This window comes from Canis aureus, chromosome 38, assembly GCF_053574225.1.
Source record: "Canis aureus isolate CA01 chromosome 38, VMU_Caureus_v.1.0, whole genome shotgun sequence".
In the NCBI taxonomy this organism is placed as follows: Eukaryota; Metazoa; Chordata; class Mammalia; order Carnivora; family Canidae; genus Canis; species Canis aureus.
In genome coordinates this window covers 17,192,706-17,218,686 of record NC_135648.1, presented here as the reverse complement: position 1 = coordinate 17,218,686, position 25,981 = coordinate 17,192,706, and the positions used below count along the sequence as shown (strand labels likewise).

Genomic DNA, 25,981 nt, shown 5'->3' with positions numbered 1-25,981 from the left:
GCAGTGTCACTTGAGGCTTGTTCTCTGAAATTTACCAAGTCTACTGCTATTAACAGCATCTGTAGTAGGAGCCTAACATTTTAGTTTTATTTACATAGCTAAACAATGCATTGAGAATTGATCATTTATCATTCACTTTTCAGAAATAATCATTGAATCTTTTCTTAAAAGAGTAGAGACCTCTAACAATCAGTAACACCTAAACAGAGCATCTTAGTTTCATAGGATGTTAAACAAATTTTTTAAGTAAATTTCTGGCATACAGGAAATCTACATTGATTACAAATCATATGATGTTTAGGAAAAAACATGTAAATAATATTTTAATTTGAGAAAGAATTTTAGCTTCTTCTTTTCAAAACTAGGTAGACACATAGAATAAGGGTTATCTCAGATTAGATACCAAGATCTGTAACAAAATGATAGGAAATTATGGTTTATATTGGTTAGACGTTATGGTTTGATATTTAAATCAAGAGAAGCATTGACAGGGAGCTGTGAATAACATAGATTCTAGTCTCAGCCTGTCCTGGTCTCATAAATCACTAGCTATATGACCTACAAGTCACTTAGCCTCACTCTGTTCCAGTTTCATCATTTTTAAAATAGTGACAATAATAGTACATACCTCAAGCGGGTGTCATCAGGATTAAATGAGTTAATATAAGAGACATTGCCTGCCATGTAAGTGTTTTTTTTGGGAAAAAAATGTATTTACTCATTTATTATCATAGGTGCCAAGTTCATACTAGGCACTGTGTAATCCTGGAGTCTCAAAGGGGAATACATTGTGGCCCCTGTTCTCAAAGAAGTTACCCAGATCACCTCAATATAATGTGTTAAGGATTAAAGTAGGAAATCCATGCCAGTTTCTATGGAAGAAGCTTGGCTCTGAGCTTATCAGAGTCTCTGAACTGCTTTTTGAGGATAAGAAATTACCTGAGTGAAAAGCTGAGGGAAGTTGCCTGTGTGGCTCATTCAGTTAAGCAACAGACTCTTGATTTCAGTTCAGGTCATTATCTCAGGGTCCTGGGTCGAGGACCAAGTCAGGCTCGTTGGGAGTCTGCTTCTCACCCTCTTCCTCTTCCTCTGCCCCTCCCCCCACTTGTATACAGTCTCCTCTAAAATAAATAAATAAATCTTAAAAATATTTAAAAACAGAAAAGCTGAGAAAAGACATTCATTCATAAAATAGCACAAAGGACACAGAAACATGAAGTGAAATGATATATGCAGGGAACTTATAACGATTCAGTATCAGAAAGCTTAATCACAGGGGCTTTACACCTCTAGAGCCCACCACCCCCACCTTGGTTTGTTTAAAATAAATCAAATGTTTTGATGTTGGTCATTGATTCTTCAGAATCAGTGCTTATTCCTTATTGCTTATTCCTTATTCCTTATTGCTTATTCCTTCTAAGTTAAGCAAACCTGGGAACAAGGACTTGGGACTAAATACTTGAGAGATGATCTCAGGAAGCATAAATGAAAAAAAAAAAAAAAGGTTGAAAAAGAAACAATAAGAAAGAAAAGCAAACAGATATGTGTTAATAAGTAGTTTCCATTTTGGGCAACGGAAGCCCAGACTGGGAATCTCTGAGAAACCATGGAGAACAACCTTCCAAATTGGTCCACAAGAAGATGGAGACACTGGGGCATTTATTTACCGACTTCCATCCCTCCATATATGCCATTGGGTGAAGTTCACCCTTGAAGCAATCACTCTTAAGAACTTCAGCTGTACCTACCCTTAGCAAGCTTATATGGGGTTAGAGTTAGTGCTCACGCTGTGTGTGAGAGAGATGCAGTATGTAGAGTCAAATTCTATCAACATGCCAAAAACTGTTTTTCTATAGCTGCAGGTGAATTCAGAGGTGTGTTTAGGAGTTAGGGAGGAGAGACCAACTGTTGGGAACTCATTTTGGTAAGCTGTCAAACCTTCATAGACTTTTGTTTCTGTAGACCCTGATATGAAGAAGGAAGCAGGGGCTAAGTAAGGACTTGAGATAAGGATAGAGAAGTAGGGAGAGGAGAAATCATTGAACATCTCACAGACCATATTAATGCTTGCAATGCATCTTGTATTATTTTAAAGATGTTAGCACGTAAAATTTTCAATTTGTACTTTGGATAGTTGTCTTAGATTGTAAACATCATTCTTAACTGGAAAATAACATAAATTTAGCAATTTTATTGAACGCGATTTAAAAATGGGTCTTGGCTCACATGGAGATCTAGAATTTAGAAAAAGAAAAAAAGAATTAGATTCTGTTTTATAGCTTAATTCAAATCAAACTTACTTTTGAATGTATTTTAAGTTTCTGAAAGACTAAGTAAATCACAGTACTTTTTATAGCATGGAGTAAAATTTACATAATTTTACATTTTATGGAATTTTATCACTCTATCATGATGTCACATCCTGAATAAGAATGCAAACATGCACCACCTACATTAATGAATGAATGCTTTTAAGGCCACATGTAATAACTATGAGCTGGTGAATGCAAGCAATCTACCTTTTAATTTTTTATTATAATCATGTTATTTTATTTTTCCAGTTTTATTGAAATATGACTAATATATTACATTGTGTAAGTGTAAGGTGTATACGTTGATTTGATACACTTACATATTGTAAAATGATTACCACCATAGATAACGCTTTGATCACCTCACAAAACTACCATTTCTTTTTTGTGGTGAGAACATTTAAAAACTTCTCTCCTAGCAACTTTTAGGTACATAATATAGTATTATTAACTATAATCATCATGTTGTACATTAGATTCCCATAACTTATTAGTCTTTTAACCAACATTTCCCCATTTCCTCCAATATCCAGCCCCTGGAAACCACTATGCTACTCTGTTTCTATGACTTGGATTTTTTTTAGATTCCACAAAGAAGTGATACCCTACAGTATCTGTCTTTCTCTATGTGACTTATCTCACTTAAGATGATGCCGTCAGAGTCCATCTTTGTTGTAGCAAATGGCAGGATTTCTTTTTTTCTCTTGGCTGAATATTTCTTTGTATATATACAAATCTTTATCCATTCATCCATTCATAGACACTTAAGTTGTTTCCATATATTGGCTATTGTGAGTGATGCTACAATGAATATGGAAGTACATAGATCTCTTTGAGATACTGATTTCATTTTCTTTGCTTATATACTTAGAAGTGGAATTGCTAGACCATAACCATATGCTATTTTAGATATAAGCATTAGGATAAGTTTCATAATAATATTCTAGGTGTACATATTCCTATTTGTCCCCAATCAATGGAAACACTACATGGAAATGAGTGAGAGAAAAAATAAATTACTTATTTCTAGATAGTATAAAATCATTTACAGGATTTAATATTATTTTATGCCAACAATTTTGTAAAATTAATGAATAATTGCTTTAAAAATATTTTTAAACAAAGGAATAATTTGTAAAGAGTGTGACCAAGTCACTTTAATTTAGTATTTTGAATTTCATTTGACAATTCCTTTAATAACATTATTTTTTTATTATTTTATAAAAGTTCTCTTTATTACTTTCTAATCTTAAATGCAAATCCTTTGACAGAGGAAGAGATTACTTTCTCTGTATTTCCCATCAAGACTTTTTAACATGCATATTAACCACACTGAATAATTTCTTAGGGTAGAAATAATTTACATGAGGAATTAATACATAAATCAATTAGAATAAGGCTCAACATGTGTACTAAAACATACTAAGCTATACTAGACCACTTGCATATCTGATTATAATTAATATCTAAAATAGTTGCTGTTGATTTCCTAGAAAACAATGTTATTTCACTTATGTGAGTGTTGTGTGTGTATGTATGTGTCTTGGAATATTTATTAATGTGTATATTATACACACCTATGGAGATATACTATTATTACTTTGGAAGGTATTTCACATTTTGGATATTTTTTCATGATTTTAAAAAATTTTTAGTTAATATTATTTTCATTGGTTAATTGTTGAGAACTAATTAAATACTAGATTTTGACCAAAAAAGACACACATTTCCTAAATTCCCAAAATGTGGAAGTGGAAGCTGGTATCTGAATCTGCATATGTTGCTTAGAATGGAGAGCGTCCCCAAAGTTGGGACCTAGGTAGCTTAGCACAGTCCCTGATGTAGCATCTATGGGATCGAAAGGGAGCTTCCTTATAAAGATTCTTCCTTCAAGAATATCAGGGCAATTAACCACACAGAAAAAGTTCAAAGAGTTTCTATATATAAAGTAACATAAAGGCCTCTGTTACACAAACAGCACATAAAACAAGTGCAGATTGCAATATCAATGCATTGTGTGACATTAAAAAAAATAATCTCACTAAACCATAACATTTCACAGGCATGTAATTTATGATCCAAACTTTGCTGTCCTAATGACAAAGCACACTGAAATGTTCCTACATTAAATTGTTTAAGTAATTTTTTTAGAGTGTAACTGCTTGTCTTTGTCATTTTTAGACAAATGAAAATTTTATATGGAGCAGTTTTTCCTAATACATTCCCTAGTACTTACATGCTTAGATTCGAAGAGGAATCCTACTATACAATCAATTATTATTTTCCACTGCTATTTTCTTTGACTCCTTAAGGCTGTCTTAATAATTTTTGTAAGAAGCCTTACTGCTTTTAGTCTGATATCTAGTGTAAATAATTTGTACTTTTAGTGGGAAGTCTGGACCCTATGAAGATTTAAATAGTGTGGAGTCCGTGTCTGTTGCCACTGAGATCAATATTTATAGAGTTCTCTTTGCTTTGTTCATCTTCCTGCAGTAAAACTATCCAACTCCCTCAGAATAGTGCATTTATCCATTAAATGTCCAAGATATATCTCACTTACCAACTAATTGATTATATAAAATATACTCTATATATACATCTTTCTCTATATGCTTATGTTCTAGAATTTCTGACTCGCAGAATTATCTCTTTCTCAGAGCAGGGTACTACCACACTATCTTCTAGCCATGGCTTATCAATCTAGGAGAACAGGAGGGAGCCTCTGGGGTGTTTAGAAAAGAAAAACAGAGACTCTTTTTAGCATATTAACATACCAAAGTTAATGCTAAGTGGTAGATAATCTTAGGTATAGTAACATATATTTGCCTACTAGTTGTTTCATTTTAAATTTGGATTGGGAAAAATTTATCTTTTTTCCTTCCCCTCCTACCTGGAGTTGCTAAAACCCTTCATACCCTGCCAGTACCTGACAGGACTGAATTAAGTAGGCTAGAGACTGAGAAAAAGAACAAGTCAGACCTTGGGGGAAGGTTTAGGAGTTAAGAGGGGAGCGGAGAAGAGGGAGAGATGTACCTTGGGTTCTCTTTTATGCCAATTGAGTAGATAGATAATAAACTGATAAGCAAATGTTTATACATGTTATATATGAATAAATTATTTTATTAAAATAAAAATAGAGATCAAGGAGTTGCATCTTTTGTGCATCAACCTGCCAATCATTTTGCATATATTTTCACACTTAATCTTCATATAACATTAAAAAATTTACAATTAGGGCAGCCCCGGTGGCGCAGCGGTTTAGCGCCGCCTGCAGCCTGGGGTGTGATCCTGGAGACCCAGGATCGAGTCCCACATCGGGCTCCCTGCATGGAGCCTGCTTCTCCCTCTGCCTGTGTCTCTGCCTCTCTCTTCGCTCTCTCTGAATGAATGAATGAATAAATAAATCTTTAAAAAAAATTTACAATTAGATAAACAATGTGCTCCCAAGGGAGGTTATACCACATACCCTAAGTCAGCTCTTATGTAAAAGAATGAGGATTTTCACAATAGTCTCTCCAGCTCAACTAATTGCTTGGATTCAAACTCTTTAAAAAGATTTTTTGGTAGATAAACTTAAAGTTATTAAAATTTTCTTATGTTATAAAAGTGTTATTTCCTAAAGGCAATAATTTTAATTTTCTTTCTTTTCCCCAAACCCCACTGCATTCAGATCTATTTCATTTGTACCAATGAAATTACCAATATGATTTTGCTAGGCTAGCATGTTTAAATGCAAGTTAAATGACTTGGAATTAAAAGATATTCATGAACATTTCCTGAGGTATTTTAAAATTGCATAAACTTTCAGTTCTTTATGGGTTTATGAGAAGGTATCATATTCACCAAGCTGTGCTGTTTTTATTAGAAAAACAAAATCTCTTCTCCTCACCTTCTTCTCACATTAAAAAAAAAGAAAAAAAAAGAAAAGAAAAAAAAAGAAGAAGAAGCTCTCTTTAAAGACTACCATTGTCAGTTTATAGCCTGCTTTCCAAAGACTTTTTGAAAAATGCTAAAGAAGCAGGAACAAATACTTGGGTAAATGCATGCAATGAATAAATGTAAAATTCTTCAGGTGCTTCTTACCACTCAAAGATCCAGGGGCTGCCTATAACTGCCAGCTTCTGATGGTCACAAGTCCTGAACATAGACAAAGTCATGTTCAAATAATCCAACCAATTCTAGAAATTCTACTTTACTTCCTGATTCCATTACTTTAAATCCTTCACAAAAGTGTTATTTTATATCAGGAAATAAATAATTGAAGCAATTTCGAAACAAAATTTGGTCAATAACCATATAGTCATTAGGTTATCTCTAATACCTGTATATTTGACGTCCAATGAATTAATCTTTTGTGTTTGATTGTGTGACTTTTCATCCCAGAACAATGTAGATCACAAGTTATAACACATTATAAGCAGAATCCGCTATACAATTTGGTGGAGCCTGGGGAAAAATAAAATCAAGTGCTTATTTTTCAAAAATTATTAATTTCAAGATGTGTGGGATGCCTGGGTGGCTCAGCGGTTGAGCACTTGCCCTCGGCTCAGGTCATGATCCCAGTATCCGGGATCCGGTCCCGCACTGGGCTCCCTGCTAGGAGCCTGTTTCTCCCTCTGCCTGTGTCTCTGTCTCTCTCTCTCAGTCTGTGTCTTTCATGAATAAATAAATAAATCTTTAAAAAAAATTTAAAGATGGCAACATCGAGCATTAAACCAAGTGTGGGGACACTCTGAGCACTGGGCCCTGTGTCACTGCAAAGGTTGTATTCCCAGGGAACCAGCCTTGGCTATAAGATTTCAGTTCCTCGACTTGTCACCACACTCTTTTCTGGTAATAGCCTATATTCCAGGTATCCTATAAATAGTCAAATTGAAAAAAAAAAAGGTAGAATAATAATTCTATCTACAATAAAAATTAAATCAATAAAAACATAATTCTAATATAATTATTTTTAGGTTTTGAAGGCATCCCTGAAAGATACCTCAGAGTAAGTAAATTCTCTCTCAGAATTGATAGTATGAAGAACTGAAATAAACACTAATTTATCAGAGTAGTTATCTATCTTTCTATAAGATCTATCAAAGTTATTTTGGGCTTTAATACTTATAAAAATGACTGGGCACTGAATGCCTTTAGGAGAAAGCTTTTTTAAAAAATTGTTATTATAGGGATCCCTGGGTGGCGCAGCGGTTTAGTGCCTGCCTTTGGCTCAGGGCACGATCCTGGAGACCCGGGATCGAATCCCACGTCAGGCTCCCGGTGCATGGAGCCTGCTTCTCCCTCTGCCTGTGTCTCTGCCTCTCTCTCTCTCTCTCTCTCTCTCTCTCTGTGTGACTATCATAAATAAATAAAAATTAAAAAAAAATTGTTATTATACTAGTAAATCTTTCTAGAATTCTGTACAAAATGAACTTGTTATTTTCTTACATTTCTGGCTGGCCACATGGATATTATTTTTTATCAGAGTATAGCCGATGCATACAATGAGGATTATGACTCTTGATCTTGAGTTGTCCTTCTCATCTGCTATATCTCAATGTATATTTTTCATATGCCAGGATCCATATGGACCACTTGAATGATTTATTTCAAACTAGTGGTTCTTCATGACTTCTTATTACATAATTAATACATTCAGTCTAAAGCAAAATATGAAATTCAGGAATGGAAAATGAATAAATTGCCCATGTTTTTCTATTCCAAGTTATTAACTTTTAATATTGGGATATGGACCTCCACTGTTTCTCTGGTATTTAAAAAGGAGAGTATACTATATAGATTTCTATAAGCCTTTTTCATTAAAAACATATGAGGGACATTTTTCTAGATCAATAAACATGTTTTTAACATTTGGGTCGCAATCAATTATATAGTTGAGGTGGAATTCCACAGCTCATCTCTGTTGCTGTAGAATAAGGATGTTCATCAACTTTCTTTCTTTCTTTCCCAATCTTTCTCGATCTTTCTCACAAAGGTGTTATTATGTCTTATCTTTTAGTTGCAGAATTGTCTATTCAACTATTGTTTACTTTGTAAGAAAGCTGTTGCATTGTTTTTTAACTTCAGGGGTTTTGTTTGGATATAATTCCATTTCTCCCTTTTGGCTTTTGGTCATGCTTCATTCAACTGTGGCTCCAGCTTACGTAGAGTCATTGTTCTTTCTTGGTTCTGTGGGCAGATCACAAGAAGAAACCAGCCATGTTGATATGTGGAGAAAAGTACCCAAGCAAACTGAATAAGTGCAAAGGCTCAATGATTATGTTGGGACATCAGCTGAGAGTAAGATGCAGGAAGGAAGTAATGTGACATTTTAACAATAAATGAAAAGAAGCTTAAGAAATAAATTCTTGCTATGAATCAAGATAGGGATGTGGATGACTGGGCAAGATCAGGAGAAAACACAGATCTTTGGGGTTGATAAGACTAAGAAATTGAGAAGTCATGATATTGCACAAATCATTTTCGTTGGTACTGAAATCTCTAAGAATGATGACAAGAACATTGATTGGTAGAGGGGTATCAGAATTATATTTGGCTATTAAACTGGAGACTCTAAGACATTTACTTACATCTTGCAGGCAGAACATAGTTATGTTCCTACACTGCAGAATAAAAGAGTTCTCATACTAATAAGGAAAGGGAGAGCAAAGGTATGATAGTTTCTTGTCTTTGCCTTTACAATTAAAAACTATGAAAAATTCTTATTAGGAAACTTCAGAGGTCTTCTACACATTTATCTTTAAATTTAAGAAAAAAATTAAAGTACTTGTTTGTATCTTAATGTTGTTTTACCTCTACTTAAAAGCTAATACCTGATATGTGATGGATAGTCAATACCTATTTGGTAAATGAATGAATCAATGAAAAAAAAAATGACTAGGTGATTATTACTTATCAAGCATAAAAAAATCCTGGCTTCAAATTTCCAGCACTCTGGCAATTAACATAACAATTTCCTGCATAGTCTACATACATTAAAAATGGCTTGGACAATGGACAGAGCATAAGCAAACTAGGTTAAATGGTAGCTGGTATCTCTATCACTAATACCCAGAATGACCAAAGTCAAGTTCTTTAACCTCAGTGAGGTTGTTTCCTTCTCTTCCATATTCCAGATCTGTACTCTACATCCAGACTAATATGTAAGATGAAAAAAAAAAAAAAAAAAACCTAAGATGTTGCCTTCTCACATCACTGGTTTTGAGTCTATGTTTTTTTTTTTTTTAAGATTTTATTTATTTATTCATGAGAGACACACACACACAGAGAGAGAGAGAGAGAGAGGCAGAGACACAGGCAGAAGGAGAAGCAAGTTCCATGCAGGGAGCCCGACCTGGGACTCCATCCCGGGTCTCCAGGATCACGCCCTGGGCTGAAGGTGGCGCTGAACCACTGAGCCACCCAGGCTGCCCAGACTCTATGGTTCTTTCAAGATAGTGGATAGTTAGTGATTTATACACATTTTTCTATCTGTAGGCTATGTGAGAAACATAGCATTTTTAGACTTAGCATTTTCAGAAATATGGGAGGATTGAATTTTATGGCATCCTATGTTTCAGTGGAGATGTGAGTCTAGTTATAGCCAATGCATTGTGAGCAGAAGTCAACTATGGGCCAGGCATTGAATGGCAGGGCAGGACCCTTAAAGAGACGCAGGTTCTTTCTCATAATAGATGGTAGGCATTACATGGCCTTAAAGTTCTTGCTCTTAGTGTACCTTCCACATACAATCCTCTGTATTGTGGACAAGACCTGTGGTGGATATGTTGAGATATCACTCTTGTGATTAGGTTATATTATATTAAAAGTTGAAGACATTTTGCAGATATCATTAAGGTCCCTAATCATTTGACTTTGAAATAATAAAAATTATTCTGGGTAGGCTTGATTTAATTAGGTAATCCCTTAAAAAATAAATTCTTCTGCTTACCTCGATAGAGTGAGCTGTCATGTTGTCTGAGTGGGGCCTGTGCTAAGGAACTATGAGTGTCTCTTTGGACCTGTGGGCAAGATGTGGGTAGCAGTCAACAATCAAAAGTAGACCTCTGTCCTACATCCATAAGGAACTGAATTCTGTCAACAACAATGTGATTTTGGAGGAGGACCGTGGTTCCATAAAGAATACTGCTGACCGGGCAGTCGGGGTGGCTCAGCGGTTTAGCGCAGCCTTCAGCCCAGGGCATGATCCTAGAAACCCAGAATTGAGTCCCATGTCAGGCTCCCTGCATGGAGCCTGCTTCTCTCTCTCCCTCTGCCTGTGTCGCTGCCTCTCTTTCTTTCTGTGTCTCTCATGAATAAATAAATAAATCTTTAAAAAAAAAAAGAAAAAAGAATGTTGCTGACCATCTTGTGATACCTTGAGAGAAGACTGAGCTAGATTGTGCCAGACCCTGACCCACAAAAACTTTAAGATAATAAATGTACATTGTGGGCAGCCTGGGTGGCTCAGCAGTTTAGCATCACCTTCAGCCCAGGGCCTGATCCTAGATACCTAGGATGGAGTCCCATGTCGGGCTCCATGGAGCCTGGTTTTCCTTCTGCATGGAGGGATGGTTTTCCCTCTCCTGTGTCTCTGCCTGTGTCTCTGCCTCTCTCTCTTTCTCTGTGTCTCTCATGAATAAGTAAATAAAATCTTTAAAAAAAGATGTACATTGTTTTAAAGTGTTATTTTAGGCCATTGACTTTATGGTAATTTTTTACAAAGCAATAAAACACTAATACATAAGCAGCAATATTTAAAAGATTGCCTTGACAAATTAGTTCCCTGAATTGAAATTATGTATATATACACTACTCTTTATAAACCACAGTGCACATAGAAGAACAAAAACTAAAACTTTGTTCTCTTAAAAGTATTCATCTTTGAGAGTTCTTCCTTCCTTCCTTCTTTCCTCCCTCCCTCCCACCCTCCCTCCCTCCCTCCCTTCCTCCTTGTATTTCTTTTTTTCACAGCCTAAGATAGCCTATCTTAACTGATGCAAATTTGGCACTGTAAGCCAAAGTCTATAATAACAAAACAACATTGCTTTAAGAAATTTGCCTAGGTGGCAAAGGAACTATTATTAGAGATTAGAAGGATATTTATCCAGGTTATGTAATGAAGAAATACATGATGATAAAGCTGTAAAATGTGCAATGCAAATAATTTATCTTCTGACTTTGTAACTTTAGGGAATGAGTTTATAAAATAGAAGTTAGTTACGTGTGTTAGTTATCATTGGTCACATTTTAGAAATATAGAGATGAAGAAATGCATTAAAAAATAATTGGATAGTTTGTAAGCACAAATGAGAGAGCACAGAGTCCCAAAGTGTAAGGAATTAGAAGATTGGAAAAAGCAATTGCTTCTCAATCCTGAGCAGTAAAAGATATTATTGAAAAATTCCTTGAACAACAAAGGTTTATTAAAACTAAGCCATACAGCAAGAATGCAATCAAGGGTTTGGCTGTCACATCCATTGTTAAAACTGCTTGATGGATTAAGGTGGCAGGAGGTATATCCATTTGATTGTACAAAATGATTCAGGAAAGAGAGTCTAAGGATATGACTCTCCCAATAAGCCTAAAAGACTCGAGTTCCCTATAGTTAAATCAAGAGAGAGACATATGTCAAAGCTAGATATAGCTTATGGTTCATGAGGCTGGAATCAAATGGATTTGAAGTTAACTTCTTGAGAGAGTTACCTTGCCAAAGAAATCTCTAAGCCTCGGCTAAAAACATCAGTGATTATTTGAAACTTACCAACTTTTAACATACAAGAAGTAGGTTAAGAAGCTGATTGGCCCCCCAAGGACATCAGAATCCTCAATAGCTACTTCAGATGTGCCAGAATGATAGAAGAGAGAAGATATCTTTGGATACAGAACTAAGGATCAAAGAGGCCAAACAGCAGAACTTCCTGACATTGGGATCAGGGTATAATTGAGATGTACTTGCCACAAACAATATAGGGTCTCCTCATAGCTTTTGCCCATGGGATATCAGAATTTCTGTAGATCATTAACACCTGTGTACTTTCTTTTATTACTATTGATGAATGATGGTACTTATTTTAATTGTTCTATTTTTGTTCAATCACTGTAGATTTTTTAAAAAGATTTTATTTATTTATTTATGAGAGACACACACAGAGAGAGAGGCAGAGACACAGGCAGAGAGAGAAGCAGGTTCCATGCAAGGAGCCCGATGTGGGACTCGATCCTGGGTCCCCAGGATCAGGCCCTGGGCTGAAGGTGGCGCTAAACCGCTGAGCCACCCGAGCTGCCCAATCACTGTAGATTTTTTTGGAGGTGGGTATACAGTTTTCTGATATATGTATAGATCAAGATAGGATCATAAATATACCTGCTATAGTGACTACTGCTTGCCACAGTTCATGTAGTTTGAGGATTGGGTCTTTATTTTATGGGACTTTCGAGTTACCTCCTTTTGGAAATGAGGGAGTGCCTTTTGCCTTGGAAGCAAAAGTGATCCAAGCAATGGCCAGAGAGTGGACTGTCTGGCATTAATGCAGATAACTAAATATTTCTGTCTCTCTTCATTCCAGTTTTACAGTAGTATTGCAGGTCACCATTGTGTGTGCAGTCATATAACTAATTATGGCCAATGAATTAGGGGTAGAAGTAACATATATCATTCTAAGGCTATTTAATTGATGGCAAAACTAAATTCAGAACTCTCTGTATCCTCCCATATCAACACAAATATGGTATATTTTTATTCTCAGTAACTACTGGAAACCTCTAAAAGGAGAAATCCAAGTAAACTATTCTAAATCAGAGATGATGGAGCTATAAAGTTAGAGACAGAAAGAAAGGTTGGAAATTGGAAAAAAAAAAAAGTCACTGCAGGGGAAGGGGTGACTGGAGGAAGTAAATGGACAGTGGTCCAGCAATATTCCCAGATACTAGGACCGGTTGTGATAGGGGTGGCTCTATTGGTATGGAACCCAATACCATGGGTATTGATAAGCCCATGATAAGTGATAGTGATAAGCTGAGTCCCATATTGTGCCCCTTTATAGACATGTAGTGCAAACTAAAACTATCTCATTTTAGGCTTCAATCACTGAGATTTGGGAGTTACTTGTTACAACAAAACCTTATCCATCCTGAAAGAAACAAAAAGGAAGTCTCAAAACTTCTCAAACATATCACATAAGGAAAGATATCAAGGGATCTACTCATTAGAATCCTTCAAAATTTGATAGAATAGAATTTTGATATTTAATTTTACATTTGTTTTCATAAGAAATTATTGTTATCATCTGGTTAAAAGTTCTACAGTGAAATAACTCTTAAATATTATTACATTTAAATAAAGGGGAAGTTGGTGGTGCCAGAATTAACATAGAAACTGCTTGTTGATGTAAGTGATTCTATTTATAAGGCTAAGAAAGATTAGCTTAAATATTCCATTTTAACTGCAATGTAAGTTGAAGTGCTGTAAGTTAAAATTACATGTTTTGAATGAATTTACCTATGAATTAAGTCTACTACTCATAGGAAATGTTTCAGCAATTTATCAAAATTCACATGAATATTCATTATAAGTTTACTTCTACTAAAATCCTTAATTGTGCCAACACTTTTATGATGATATGATTGTGATGAAGAAGCAACATAACATCATTTTATTTGTCACCAGAGAAAACCTATGTTTGTCTCATCAGGAAGTTTCAAGGCAAAAATAATTTTTGGAAACTTTACATAAAGGAAAGATCATGGTAGTTGAGTTGGAATAAAGCATTTTTACAAAGAATACCATCTTCCTCAGTTCAATCCTTGTAAATATTATGTTTTAGAGGATGGAATTAAAAGAGTGGAGTAGTTGGGGTACCCTGGGCTTGCCTCATTCCTTGAACACAGCTAGATCAACATCAAATCATTTTGAACAACTAGGAAATCAATCTGAGGATTAGGAAAACCTTCTGCATGACTGGAGGGAGAAAATATGGCAGATGCGAGGTTCAGAGATATGAATTGGCAAAGAGAAAAGTTGCAGTACATTAGAGGTGAGGAAGCCTTTTTTTTTGTGGAAAGAAGTGGGAGAGAGAGAGGGATAGGAGGAGAAAGAGTGGTATGTGGTATTCACACAAGACACGGTGGTGTGGGGATCACCTGGGTCACTCTGGAGAAGAATGCTCCCCTTCCTTAAGTCCATTTGGAAGAGGGCATTTTACCTCTCCAAGGATGAAAGGCCTACCAGCTGGCATGGAGTGGCCATTCAAAAGCAGAAGAAAGAAGCACATGCAGATAGCCTAGTAGCAGCTTTTCAAAAAGCAGTCATATGCTTGCACAAGTGCCCAGAGGCTACAGTGAAGCACTGCTTTTCTGGGAGAGAATGGTGTGCGGCACAGTGCTGGAAGGCTTTCCTCTGGGAGAGGAGAACAGGGCCACACCTTACTGGGTCCTTTAAGATTTGGAGTTTTGAATCCCAGCTGCTTGCCAGAGTAAAACATAGGAGAACTCTGGCACTGGATGTGCCAATTGCCCAGGTACACACATTCTGAGGACAGGAACCTAAAAAGAGCCTGAGACAAAGGAGGGGAGATGGTTCCTTTTCTGTGAAGTTTTCCTGAATAGCGCAACCATGAATTCCCCTCCCAGGATTTGAGAAGGTGAGGTGATGCCATCTTCCACACCCCCTCCAGTAGGACAGTGGGATTACAGAGAGAAACACAGTGCCTCCAGTGGAGACAGGAGTCAGTTACACCAAACCCCTCTCCTACGTGCCCGCAGGGGAATCTTTACTAGGGTAGATCTAACTGTGAGCTAGCACAGTGGACCTCTCTGTCAGAAGACCAACACAGGCACCTCAATGTACCAAGTCAACTAATCATAGAATGTTCCAAAGCATCAGCTTCAGCGATGGTGGAAATAGGATGGGATTTCATTTCATTTTGTTTCATTTTATTTTTTTCTTTTTACTTGAGATTTAGGCTTATAGTTTTTGTCCATGTGTTGGTTTGTTTCCTTTTCTTGTTTGTTTTTTGTTTGTTTGTTTGTTTGTTTGTTTTTGTTGTTGTTATTGTTGCTGTTGTTGTTTATTCTGAATCAGGCTTTTTTTTCTTTTCTTTTCTTTTTCTTTCTTTCTTTTTCTTTGGAATCAGGCTTATAGTTATTGTTTGTTTGATTTTTGTTTGTTTGTTTCTTTTCTATTTTCTTAGATAAGGCTTTTTTTTTTTTTTTTTAATCAGGCTTATCTTAACAAACACATCAAAGCACACATCGTTGAAGGTCTAAACACTCCCCAATGAAAGCAAGGAGGAACTCTGCAGAAGACTGACCTGGGGAAAGAGCAGCCAAACACAATAGCAGAGTGCACAAACTATACACCAGAAACACCTTCTGAAGTGCCAGGCCCTGGACAGAGTATGACCCTTCCTTAATATAGTATTACTCCCAGGAGCAGTAACATAACAAGCTTTCATAATATGCAAAAGACGGGAAGCTAGACATGACAAGAAGGAGGAATTCTGTCCAAAAGAAAGATCAAGAAGAAATCACAGCCAGGGATTTCCTCAAAAGAGGAAATTAGAATTTAGAACAACAATCATAAGAACACTAGCTGGGCTTGAAAGAAACATAGAAGTTTCTACATAGTGCCATGAAACCTGAAAAACCAGGCTACAGAGATAAATGACCTAAAACTAATCAGGCTGAAATTTTTAAAAGTGCTGAGTACAAAATTGACTATATATATTCACAAGAATGGAAGAAGCAGAGGAATGAATAGGTGGTACAGAAGATTAAAATATGGATATAATGAAGCTGAAGAGAAAAGGGAAAGAAAACTATTAGATCACAAATATAGACTTAAGAGAACTCAGTGACTCCACAAAGCACAATAATATCCCTATCATAGGAGTCCCAGAAGAAGAAGAGTGGGGAAAAAGGGATATATGGGTTGCTTGAATAAATTGTAGGTGAGAACTTCCCTAAATTGAGAAAAGAAACAGGCATTCAATTCAAGAGGCATAGAAAATTACCCTCAAAATCAACAAGAACAAGTCAACACTTGTTGACACTAAGACATATCATAGCGAAACTATTAAAATACAAAGGTAAAGAGAGAATCCTGAAAGTAGCTGGGGCCAAATAAAAGGTCCTTACCCTGAAAGGGTAGGCATAAAAGGTTAGCTACAGACCTGTCCACAGACACTTGTCTGGCCAGAAGAGAGTGGCAGGATATATTCAACATGCTGAGTAGGACAAATATGCAATCAAGAATATTATATCCAGATGGGCTGTCATCTAGAATAGAACAAGGGATAAAGCATTTACAAGACAAGCATAAACTAAAGGAGTTTGTGAACACTGAACCAGCTCTGTAAGAAATATTAAGGGGGACCTTATGAGTGAAAAGAAAAAGCAACAAAGACTAGAAAGGAGCAGAGATAAACTATAGGACTAATGACTTTACAGGTATTTCAGGTAATACAATGGCACTAAATTCATATCTGTCAATAATTACTCTGAATGTAAATGGACTAAATGCTCCGATCTAAAGACCTAGGGTATCAGAATGGACCAAAACAAAACAAAACCAAAAAACAAGACTCATCAATATCCTGCTTACAAGAGACCCATTTTAGGACAAAAGATACCTCCAGATTGAAAACGAGGGTGTGAAGAAACATCTGACATGCTAATGGAGATCAAAAGAAAGGTAGAATAGCCATACTTGTATCAGACAAACCAGATTTTAAGCCAAAGACCGTAATAAGAGGTGAAGAGGGGTACCATATCGTAATAAAGGGGACTATCCAACAAGAAGATCTAATAATTGAAATATTTATGCCCCCAACTTGGGAGCATTCAGATATTTAAATCGATTAATAACAAACGTAAAGAAACTTATTTGATAACAATACAATAATAGTAGGAGACTTTAACACCCTACAGACAGCAATGGACAGGTCATTTAAGCAGAAGATCAACAAGGAAACAATGGCTTTGAATGACACACACACTGTACCAGATGGACTTAAAAATATTCAGAGCATTTCATCCTAAAGCAAGAGAATACACATTCTTCTTGTGTTCATATGGAACATTCTCCAGAATAGATCACATGCTGGGTCACAAATCAGGCCTCAATTAGTACAAAAAGATTGAGACCACACTTTGCATATTTTCAAACCTTAATGCTATGAAATTTGAAATCAATCAGAAAAATTTTGGAAAAACCACAAATATATAGAGATTAAAAAACACTCTACTAAAGAATGAATGGGTTAACCAGGGAATTAAAGAAAAAATTCAAAAAAATACATGGAAGCAAATGAATATGAAAGGACAACAGTCCAAAATCTTTGAGATGCAGCAAAAGCGGTCATGAAAGGGAAGTATATAGCAATACAGGCTTTCCTCAGGAAGAAAGAAAAGTCTCAAATACACAACCTAACCTCATACCTGAAGGAGCCAAATAAACAAAACAAAAACAACAACAAAAACAGCAAGTAAAGCCTAAAACCAGCAGAAGAAGGGAAATAATTAAGGCTACAGCAGAAATAAATAACATAGAAATTTTAAAAAAGCATAGTATAGCAGATCAAAAAAACTGTGAGCTGATTCTTTGAAAGAATTAACAGAATTGATAAATCCCCAGCCAGATCTATTAGAGAGAGAGAGAGAGAGAGAGAGAGAGAGGACTCAAATAAATAAAACCATGAATTAAAAAGAGATCATAACCACACCACAGAAATAAAAGCAACTAATAAGAGAATATTCTGAGTAATTATATGCCAACAAATTGGGCAATCTGGAAGAAATGGATAAATTCCTAGAAATCTGTAAACTAACAAAACGGAAATATTAAGAAAGAAAATTTGAACAGATCCATAACCAGCAAAGAAATTGAATCAGCTATTAAAAACCACCCAACAAACAAAAATCCAGGGCCAGATAGCTTTCCCGGGGAAATCTTACAAACATCTAAGGAATAGTTAAAACCTATTCTCAAACTATTCCCAAAAAATAGAAATGGAAGGAAAATTTACAAATTCATTCTGTGAGGCCAGTATTACCTTGAATCCAAAACCAGACAAGATCCCAATAAAAAGGAGAATTACAGACTAATATCCCTAATGCACATGAGTGCAAAATTTCTCAACAAGATATACTAGCTGATCAAATCTAACAGTACATTAAAAGAATCATTCACAACAATCGAGCAGGATTTATTCCTGGGCTGCAGGGGTGGTTCAATATCCAGAGATCAAGCAATGTGATACACTAAATTAATTAATAAAAGAAAGGATAAGAACCATATAGTCCTCTCAAAAGAGACAGAAAAACTTTGAGAAAATAAAGCATTCTTTCTTGATAAAAACACTCAAGAGAGTAGGGATAAAAGGAACATACTTCGACATCTTAAAGGCCATATACAAAAGATTCAGAGCTAATATCATCCTCAAAATGGGGGAAAAAACTGAGAGCTTTTACCCTAAGGTCAGGAACAGGTCAGAGATGTCTACTCTCACTACTGTTGTCCAACATAGTACTAGAAGTCCTAGCCTCAGCAATCAGGCATCTAAATTATCAGGAAGAAATCTAACTTGCACTCTTCACAGATGATCTAATACTCTATGTTGAAAACCTGAGACTCAACCAAAAATTTGCTAGAATTGATGCATGAATTTAGCAAAGCTATAGGATATAAAATCAATATACAGAAATCTGTTGCAATTCTATACACCAATAATGAAGCAACAGAAAGAGAAATCAAGAAATCAATCCAAAAAAAATAAAAATAAAAATAAAAAAGAAATCAATCCTACTTACAATTGCATCAAAAACCATGAGTTACCTAGGAATAAATTTAATGAAAGATGTGAAAGATTGTATATGCTAAAAACTATAGAATACTTTTGAAAGTAACTGAATAAGACAAAGAAATGGAAAAATATTCCATGCTCACGGATTGGAAGAGCAGATATTGTTAAAATGTCTACACCAACCAAAGCAATCAACACATTCAATGCAAAAAAATCAAAACAACACCAGGATTTTTCACAGAATTGGAACAAACAATCCTAAAATTGTATGGAACCATAAAAGACCCTGAATAACCAAAGTATGTTAAAACAGAAAATCAAAGCTGAAGACATCACATTCCCAGACTTCAAGCTGTATTACAAAGCTGTATCATCAAGACAGTACGGGACTAGCACAAAAACAGACACATAGATCAATGGAACAGAATAGAGAACTCAGAAATGGACCCATAACCGAACAGCCAAATAATATTTGAAAAGCAGGAAAGAATATCCAATAGAAAACCATCTCTTCAACAAATGGTGCTGGGAAAACTGGACAGTGACATGTAGAAGAGTGAAACTGAACCACTTTCTTACACCATACACAAAAACAAATTCAAAATGGGTGAAAGACCTAAATGTAAGGTAGGAGACCATCAAAATCATAGAGGATAAAACATGTAGCAGCCTCCTTGACCTCTTTGACCTTGGCCACAATAACTTCTTACTTCTGGGTAGCAAAGGAAACAATCAACAGAATTAAAAGGTGACTGATGGAATAGAAGAAGATATTTGTAAATAACATAGCTAATAAAGGCTAGTATCCAGAATCCATACAGAACTTATCAAACTCAACACCCCAAAAACACATAATCCATTTATGAAATGGACAGAAGACATGAACAGACATTTCTCCAAGGAAAACATACAGACATCTAAGGAACACATGAAAAATGCTTAACATCACTCATTATTAAGGAAATACAAATCAAAACCAAAATGAGATACTACCTCACACCTGTCAGAATGGCCAAAATTAACATCTCAGGAAACAACATACATTGGCAAGGATACGGAGAAAGAAGATATATTTTGCACTTTCGAGGGGATAAAAACTTGTGCAATGACTCTGGAAAACAGTATGGAGTTTCCTCAAAAACTTAAAAGTAGAAACTACCTTATGACCCAGCAATTGTGCTAATACGTATTTATCCAAATGATATAAAAGTACTGCTTTATAGGGGCACATGTACCCCAATGTTTATAGCAGTACTATCAATAATGGCCAAATTATGGAAAGAGCTCAAATGTCCATCAATTGATGAATGAGTAAAAAGAAGTAATACACACACACACACACACACATATGCACACACAATGGAATATTACTCAGCCATCAAAAAGAATGAAATCTTGCCATTTGCAATCATGTGAATGGAGCTAAAGTGTGTTATACTAAGTGTAATAAGTCAAGCAGAGAAAGACAAATACCATATGATTTCACTCATGTGGAATTTAAGAAACAAATCAGATGAACATAGGGCAAGAGAAGGAAAAATAAGATAAGATAAAAACAGAGGGGGGGAAACTACAACAAACTGAGGGTTGCTGAAGGGGAGTGGTAGGGGGATGGGCTAAGTGGGGGATGGGCACTAAGGAGGTCACTTGTTGGGATGAGCCCCGGGTCTTATATGTAGGTGACGAATCACTAAATTCTATTCCTGAAATCAATACTACACTGTATGTTAACTGACTTGAATTTGAATTTAAATAAAAAATACAAGCACATTTTAAAGATTCGATTTTTTATTTATTATAGGATATTTTTAAACTATAAAATTTGTTATGTTGCAACTTATATTGGTTCAATAAATAAGAGACTTTATTTACTAGGCCTGCCTATTATCTTTTTGCTTAGTGACCTTGAGAAGGTAATGTAACCTCTTTTTCTTTATTTAGACTTTGGCAAATGGGATAATTTTAAATAATTTTTACCTAGGTGTGTAAGTAGCATTCAGAAAGAAGGAAGGAAGGAAGGAAGGAAGGAAGGAAAGAAGGAAGGAAGGAAGGAAGGAAGAGGAAAGAAGAAAATAAAAAGGAAGAAAGAAAAGAAGAGGAAGTTAAACTAGATCTTACGCTAGTTCAAAGAAGTACATTCAGAGTAGAGGATAATAATGACTGGTTCCATAAGTGATATGGAACCAGGTGGAGAAACAAATGTAAAGTGATAGCAATGGAAGCAGATCCGTGACAGCTGGGAGGCCCCAATTTGGAACTCTAACCACATCTACAGCAGCAGATAACTTGAACTTCTCTTCTTACATACATACATGTAGAAATTTCTAAGTAGAGGGATACTAGTAAGGATTAAAAGCAAAACCTCCCACAACTTTATACTGAATACAATGTGGGTGGGCATAACAGAATAAGAATGATTTTTTAAAACACAACAGGGAAAGGACAAGGAAGAGAATATAATTGAACAGGAAGTAGAGAAGGTGCCTAGTCAAATAACTTTGGAGCTCTTTTGAGAAGAAATCTATTGTGAGTTCTTATGCTGTCAGAGTGTTCTTTCCACTTTTTTTTTTTAATTTAGTGTAGAAACAGTGACAGTATTTGAAATCACTGGAAATAAGATCTATTAGAAAGTATTAGTAAGGGATCCCTGGGTGGCACAGCGGTTTAGCGCCTGTCTTTGGCCCAGGGCACGATCCTGGAGACCCAGGATCGAATCCCACATTGGGCTCCCGGTGCATGGAGCCTGCTTCTCCCTCTGCCTGTGTCTCTGCCTCTCTCTCTCTCTCTCTCTCTGTGACTATCATAAATAAATAAAAATTAAAAAAAAAAAGTATTAGTAAGATCTACTGAAAGCATGTGTTTGTCTCAGAAATGATATCAATAAAAAGAAAAAGGAGAACATGACTTAAAAGTATTGCATAGTGTTTTGTCTCTGAAGGTTGATGCTGAATAATGATTCTCATTGGAAATGAATTGTAGGGAGGGCAAGAGATGACACAATTACTTCAAAGAATCCTGTGATTATTTTTATAATTTTAAGTGAAAGTCTTTCAATGAAAGATATACTGGGATAAGGAAATATGGTGATATGAACTGTGACAAGAAGAAAATGGAAATAACCACTAAAAAGGTGCTTTTCACTTAGAGAAATTTTTGATGATGTAGGAAACAGACAAAGAGATATCATGGAGGTTGCTTCATACTGAGATAAATGTGCAGTGGATAGAGTGTGCTAAGCAAGGAGAACAAAACTCAAGGGTACTTTAGGTTTCACACTTAAAGGAAGAGTAATGGTGTATAACCTTGTATTTTCGTGGGAAGGAAGCTCTCATAGCCATGCAAATTGTCAAAGACAACCCATAAAATACAGATAGGCAGTGCTAAGAAGTCAAGTACCCAGAATTAAATGAAATAAAAATTGCCGAGAGTAAATTTTACCTAAACGAATGAGAAGAATAAATTTAGGAGTGTAAGAGAAGAGACTGTGAATGATTATAATAGTAAAGCCTGCAAGATAGACAATACTGATACCTCTCATTTATTGATATGTACAGCTTAGTCAGGAGAAGGTTTCTCTGGCGTCTCACTGAGATGTGTACCTTGGCTCTGCCAGTTACTCTCTGAGTATGACTCTCATCAAATTGCTTAACTTGTCTGGCCTCATTTCCTTACCTATAAAATTAGGGTGCAAATATTACTTTTATAAGATCATAAGAATTAAAATCGTAGTACCTAGCACATGGCAAATAGTCAAAATATGTTAGCCAAATACTACAGTAAACTCTTTATACACATAAAAATATTTTGAAATATCACCTAATACATTTTCTTTTCTCATTAAATGTTTTGATTTGTTTTGCTTTGAGGAATGAGGAGTTGGTTAGAGAGATAGGGAGTATTTTAGTTATTTGGTTATTTTTAGCCATTAAAGCTAAGCCAAGATGAAAAGATAGAAGAAACTACCTAGAATAAAAAACCATTGTCAGTGGTAAGTAATTTACCTTTGCTCATTGAGAGGTCTGGCCTTTGCCCTTGGATCACAGAAGGTCATCTCAAAGCCCTTGGGATATTTTATCTGATAAAAGTGTTTTTGTGTACCTGAAAATCTTGAGTTATGCCAAGTAGTATGAAAATGTGATATATGGTGGGGACTCTGGGTCATCTATTATCAGCACAAGCTCCAGAAAGCCTAGAAAGTGAGGTCAGCTATATGAGAAGTCCACCATGTCTGTATGACCAAGCCCGATGACTCTGGATCTATAACTCTACTGCAAGAGGACAACTGGAAGCTTCATGTTTAGCACTTTCCTGGACTCTATCTCATGTGTCTCTTTCCTTGGTTGAATTTTTAAAGATTTTATGTATTTATTCATGAGAGATACAGAGAAAGAGGCAGAGACATAGGCAGAGGGAGAAGCAGGCTTCCCATGGGGAGCCCAATGCGGCCCTTGATCCCAGGACTCTGGGATCACACCCTAAGCTGAAGGCAGATGCTCAACCACTGAGCCACCCAGGGGGCCCTCCTTGGTTGATTTTAATCTGTATCCTTATGCTATAATGAACTATCACTGTGGGTATAGCAGTTTTCAGTGAGTTCTGTGAGTCTTTCTAATGGGTTATCAAATCTGAGGGTGATTTTAAGGACCCCAAACTTGCAATTGGTGTCAGAACTGAGAGTTGTCTTTGGAAACCCTGAATTCACAACTGATGTCAGACTTGAGACTGGTTTAAGAACTGTTCCCTAAAGTTACACTTTCTTATTTAAGTGATTTTTGGGGGGTGGTTATAAAGTTAGGGTTTTAAAAAATTCAATTCTTTAGGTTTTTTTTTTTTTTTTTTTTTTTTCCATTACACCAGGCAAATAGGAAAGGTGAAGAGGAGAGAAGAAAATGCCTAGGACAAAGAAGACTTTATCCATTTTCAAGTTTTAAATTAGACACTAGACTTTTTAGATCTGGAGAGAAAAAGCCAAGTTTGGGGGAATATGAAAAATAGTTCTTTGGCACTCCCATAGTTAAGCTTTTCATTTTCTCACACCAAATCTGCCCCTGCCTATATCATTCTTCTTTAGTAAATGTCACTGGGATCGCTCCATCTCCTGAGAGCAAAATCTTGGAGTTATCTTTGATTCCTCTTTTCCTTCCATTCTTCACAACACATCCAACGGTAAGTGCTGTTGGTAGATTTCCAAAAACATATCCTGTATTTGTTTACTTCTCTACAGTTTCATTACCTCCACATTGAATGAAAACCTCCTATTTCCATCTTCCAGAACTATAAAAAGCTTCCCAACTGTTTGTTTTCACTCTCTTCCCCAATTATTCTCTAGGCCAGTGGTTCATAAAGTAAGTAAGGTATGTGGACTTCAGGAAGACCCTGAGATTTTCAGACACAGTGTGTCTCTAAGGTCAAAACTGTTTTTGTAATAATACCAATATATTACTTGCCTTTTTTTTTACTGTGAGCATTTGTGCAGGTGATGCAAAAGCAACGGTGGATAAACAGTTGGTTCCTTAGCACAAATGAAGGCAATTACATAAACCTATGCTTCTAGTCATTATGTTGGTCACCACCACAACATAGCTAAAAAGAAGTCAGTTTAATTTAAAAATGTTTTTGATAAACTGGAAAACTATTAAGTTTATTAAACTTCAACTTGTAAATGCATGAATTTAAATATCTTATGTGACCAAACGGGAAGTACACACAAAACACTTTTGCTCCATACAAAGGGATGATAGTTGTATAAGGTAAAACTTGTTCAGTTGTTTGTGCTGTGCAATGAATTAGCAGCTTCTGATTCAAAGAACATTTTACTTGAAAGAATGACATATAAACTGAAGTTATTTAGACATAGGTCTTCTCTAAAATGAGTGAAGCAAGATTGTCACTTCAAGAACAACTGACAATGTTTATTGCCAATTGTAAAATTTTATCTTTCAAGACAAAAATGAAAAGTTTGGAAAACTGGATCCACTACCATGAGTTTGACAAGTTTCCAATACTTAGACACTTCTCTGGTGAAGTTAGGGGTGATACTAACAAATACGATTTTAAAATTGTTTAATGAAATGCATTAACAAGAGGAGATGACTAACTCATGCATCTATATCTTTCTATGAAATAATGTTTATTCTATCAAATTATACATGGGAAAATGTTCATTTATATTTTTGTTTTTAAATATTTTATTTATTTATTTGAGAGAGAGAGAAAAAAAAAAAAACAGAGGGAGGGGCAGACACAGAGGGAGAAGCAGACTCCCTTCTGAGCAAGGAGCCCCTGATGTAGACCTTGATTCTAGAACTCTGGGATCATGACCTGAGCCAAAGGCAGATGCCTAACTGAATAAGCCACCCCGGCACCCCAAATATTCATTTTAAATGTGAGATAGACCAAGAAATTTTACAGTAACAAAGTGAAAAGTTCACTAATGGTTTCAAAATATCCATTGTAACTAACTTTGAAGGAACTATCACTTGTCAAGTTTTTGTATGGTATCAGAGAAGAATATCCACAGAAATCTGATAGGGCTACTAAAATACTCTTCCCTTTACCAGTTTTATACCTATGGGAGGCAAGATTTTTTTTTCATACAGTTAAATTACAATAGATTTAATGCAGAGGCAGACGTAAGAATATAGCTGCCTTGTATTAAAGCAGACTTTAAAGTGATTTGCAACAACATAAGCAATGCCAATATTTTCATTCTTTTTATGTTTTGGAAAATTTAGTTACTTTCAATAAAAAAAATCTGTTATTTTTATTTACATGTAATGAGTTTATTATTTTAAGTTAATAAATGACATCACATTTCTCAGTTTTAACTTCTAATATTATATTAGATAATATTATAGCTATTAATAGATATGTAGTATATAAACA

At 35.6% G+C, this 25,981-nt stretch overlaps 1 protein-coding gene across 39 annotated transcripts in view; it reads right to left on the bottom strand.

Annotated features, from left to right (window-relative positions):
* Nucleotides 1–2,061: 2,061 nt before the first annotated feature.
* Nucleotides 2,062–25,981, bottom strand: part of LOC144307378 (uncharacterized) — a 132,765-nt gene continuing 108,845 nt past the window's right edge. For 11 of the 39 annotated variants that reach the window (XM_077887172.1, XM_077887170.1, XM_077887171.1 and 8 more), the window contains 4 exons: nucleotides 10,246–10,315; nucleotides 6,634–6,758; nucleotides 2,955–3,113; nucleotides 2,065–2,234 (listed from right to left, as the gene is read on the bottom strand). In XM_077887172.1, the coding sequence (XP_077743298.1) occupies nucleotides 6,724–6,758; nucleotides 10,246–10,315 (105 nt within the window). In that variant the 3' untranslated portion in view covers nucleotides 2,065–2,234; nucleotides 2,955–3,113; nucleotides 6,634–6,723. Of the gene's footprint in view, nucleotides 2,235–2,954; nucleotides 3,114–6,633; nucleotides 6,759–7,742; nucleotides 7,955–8,344; nucleotides 8,484–10,245; nucleotides 10,316–25,981 lie in introns of all 39 variants that reach the window. The other 28 variants (XM_077887158.1, XM_077887161.1, XM_077887159.1 and 25 more) reach the window with 18 other exon arrangements.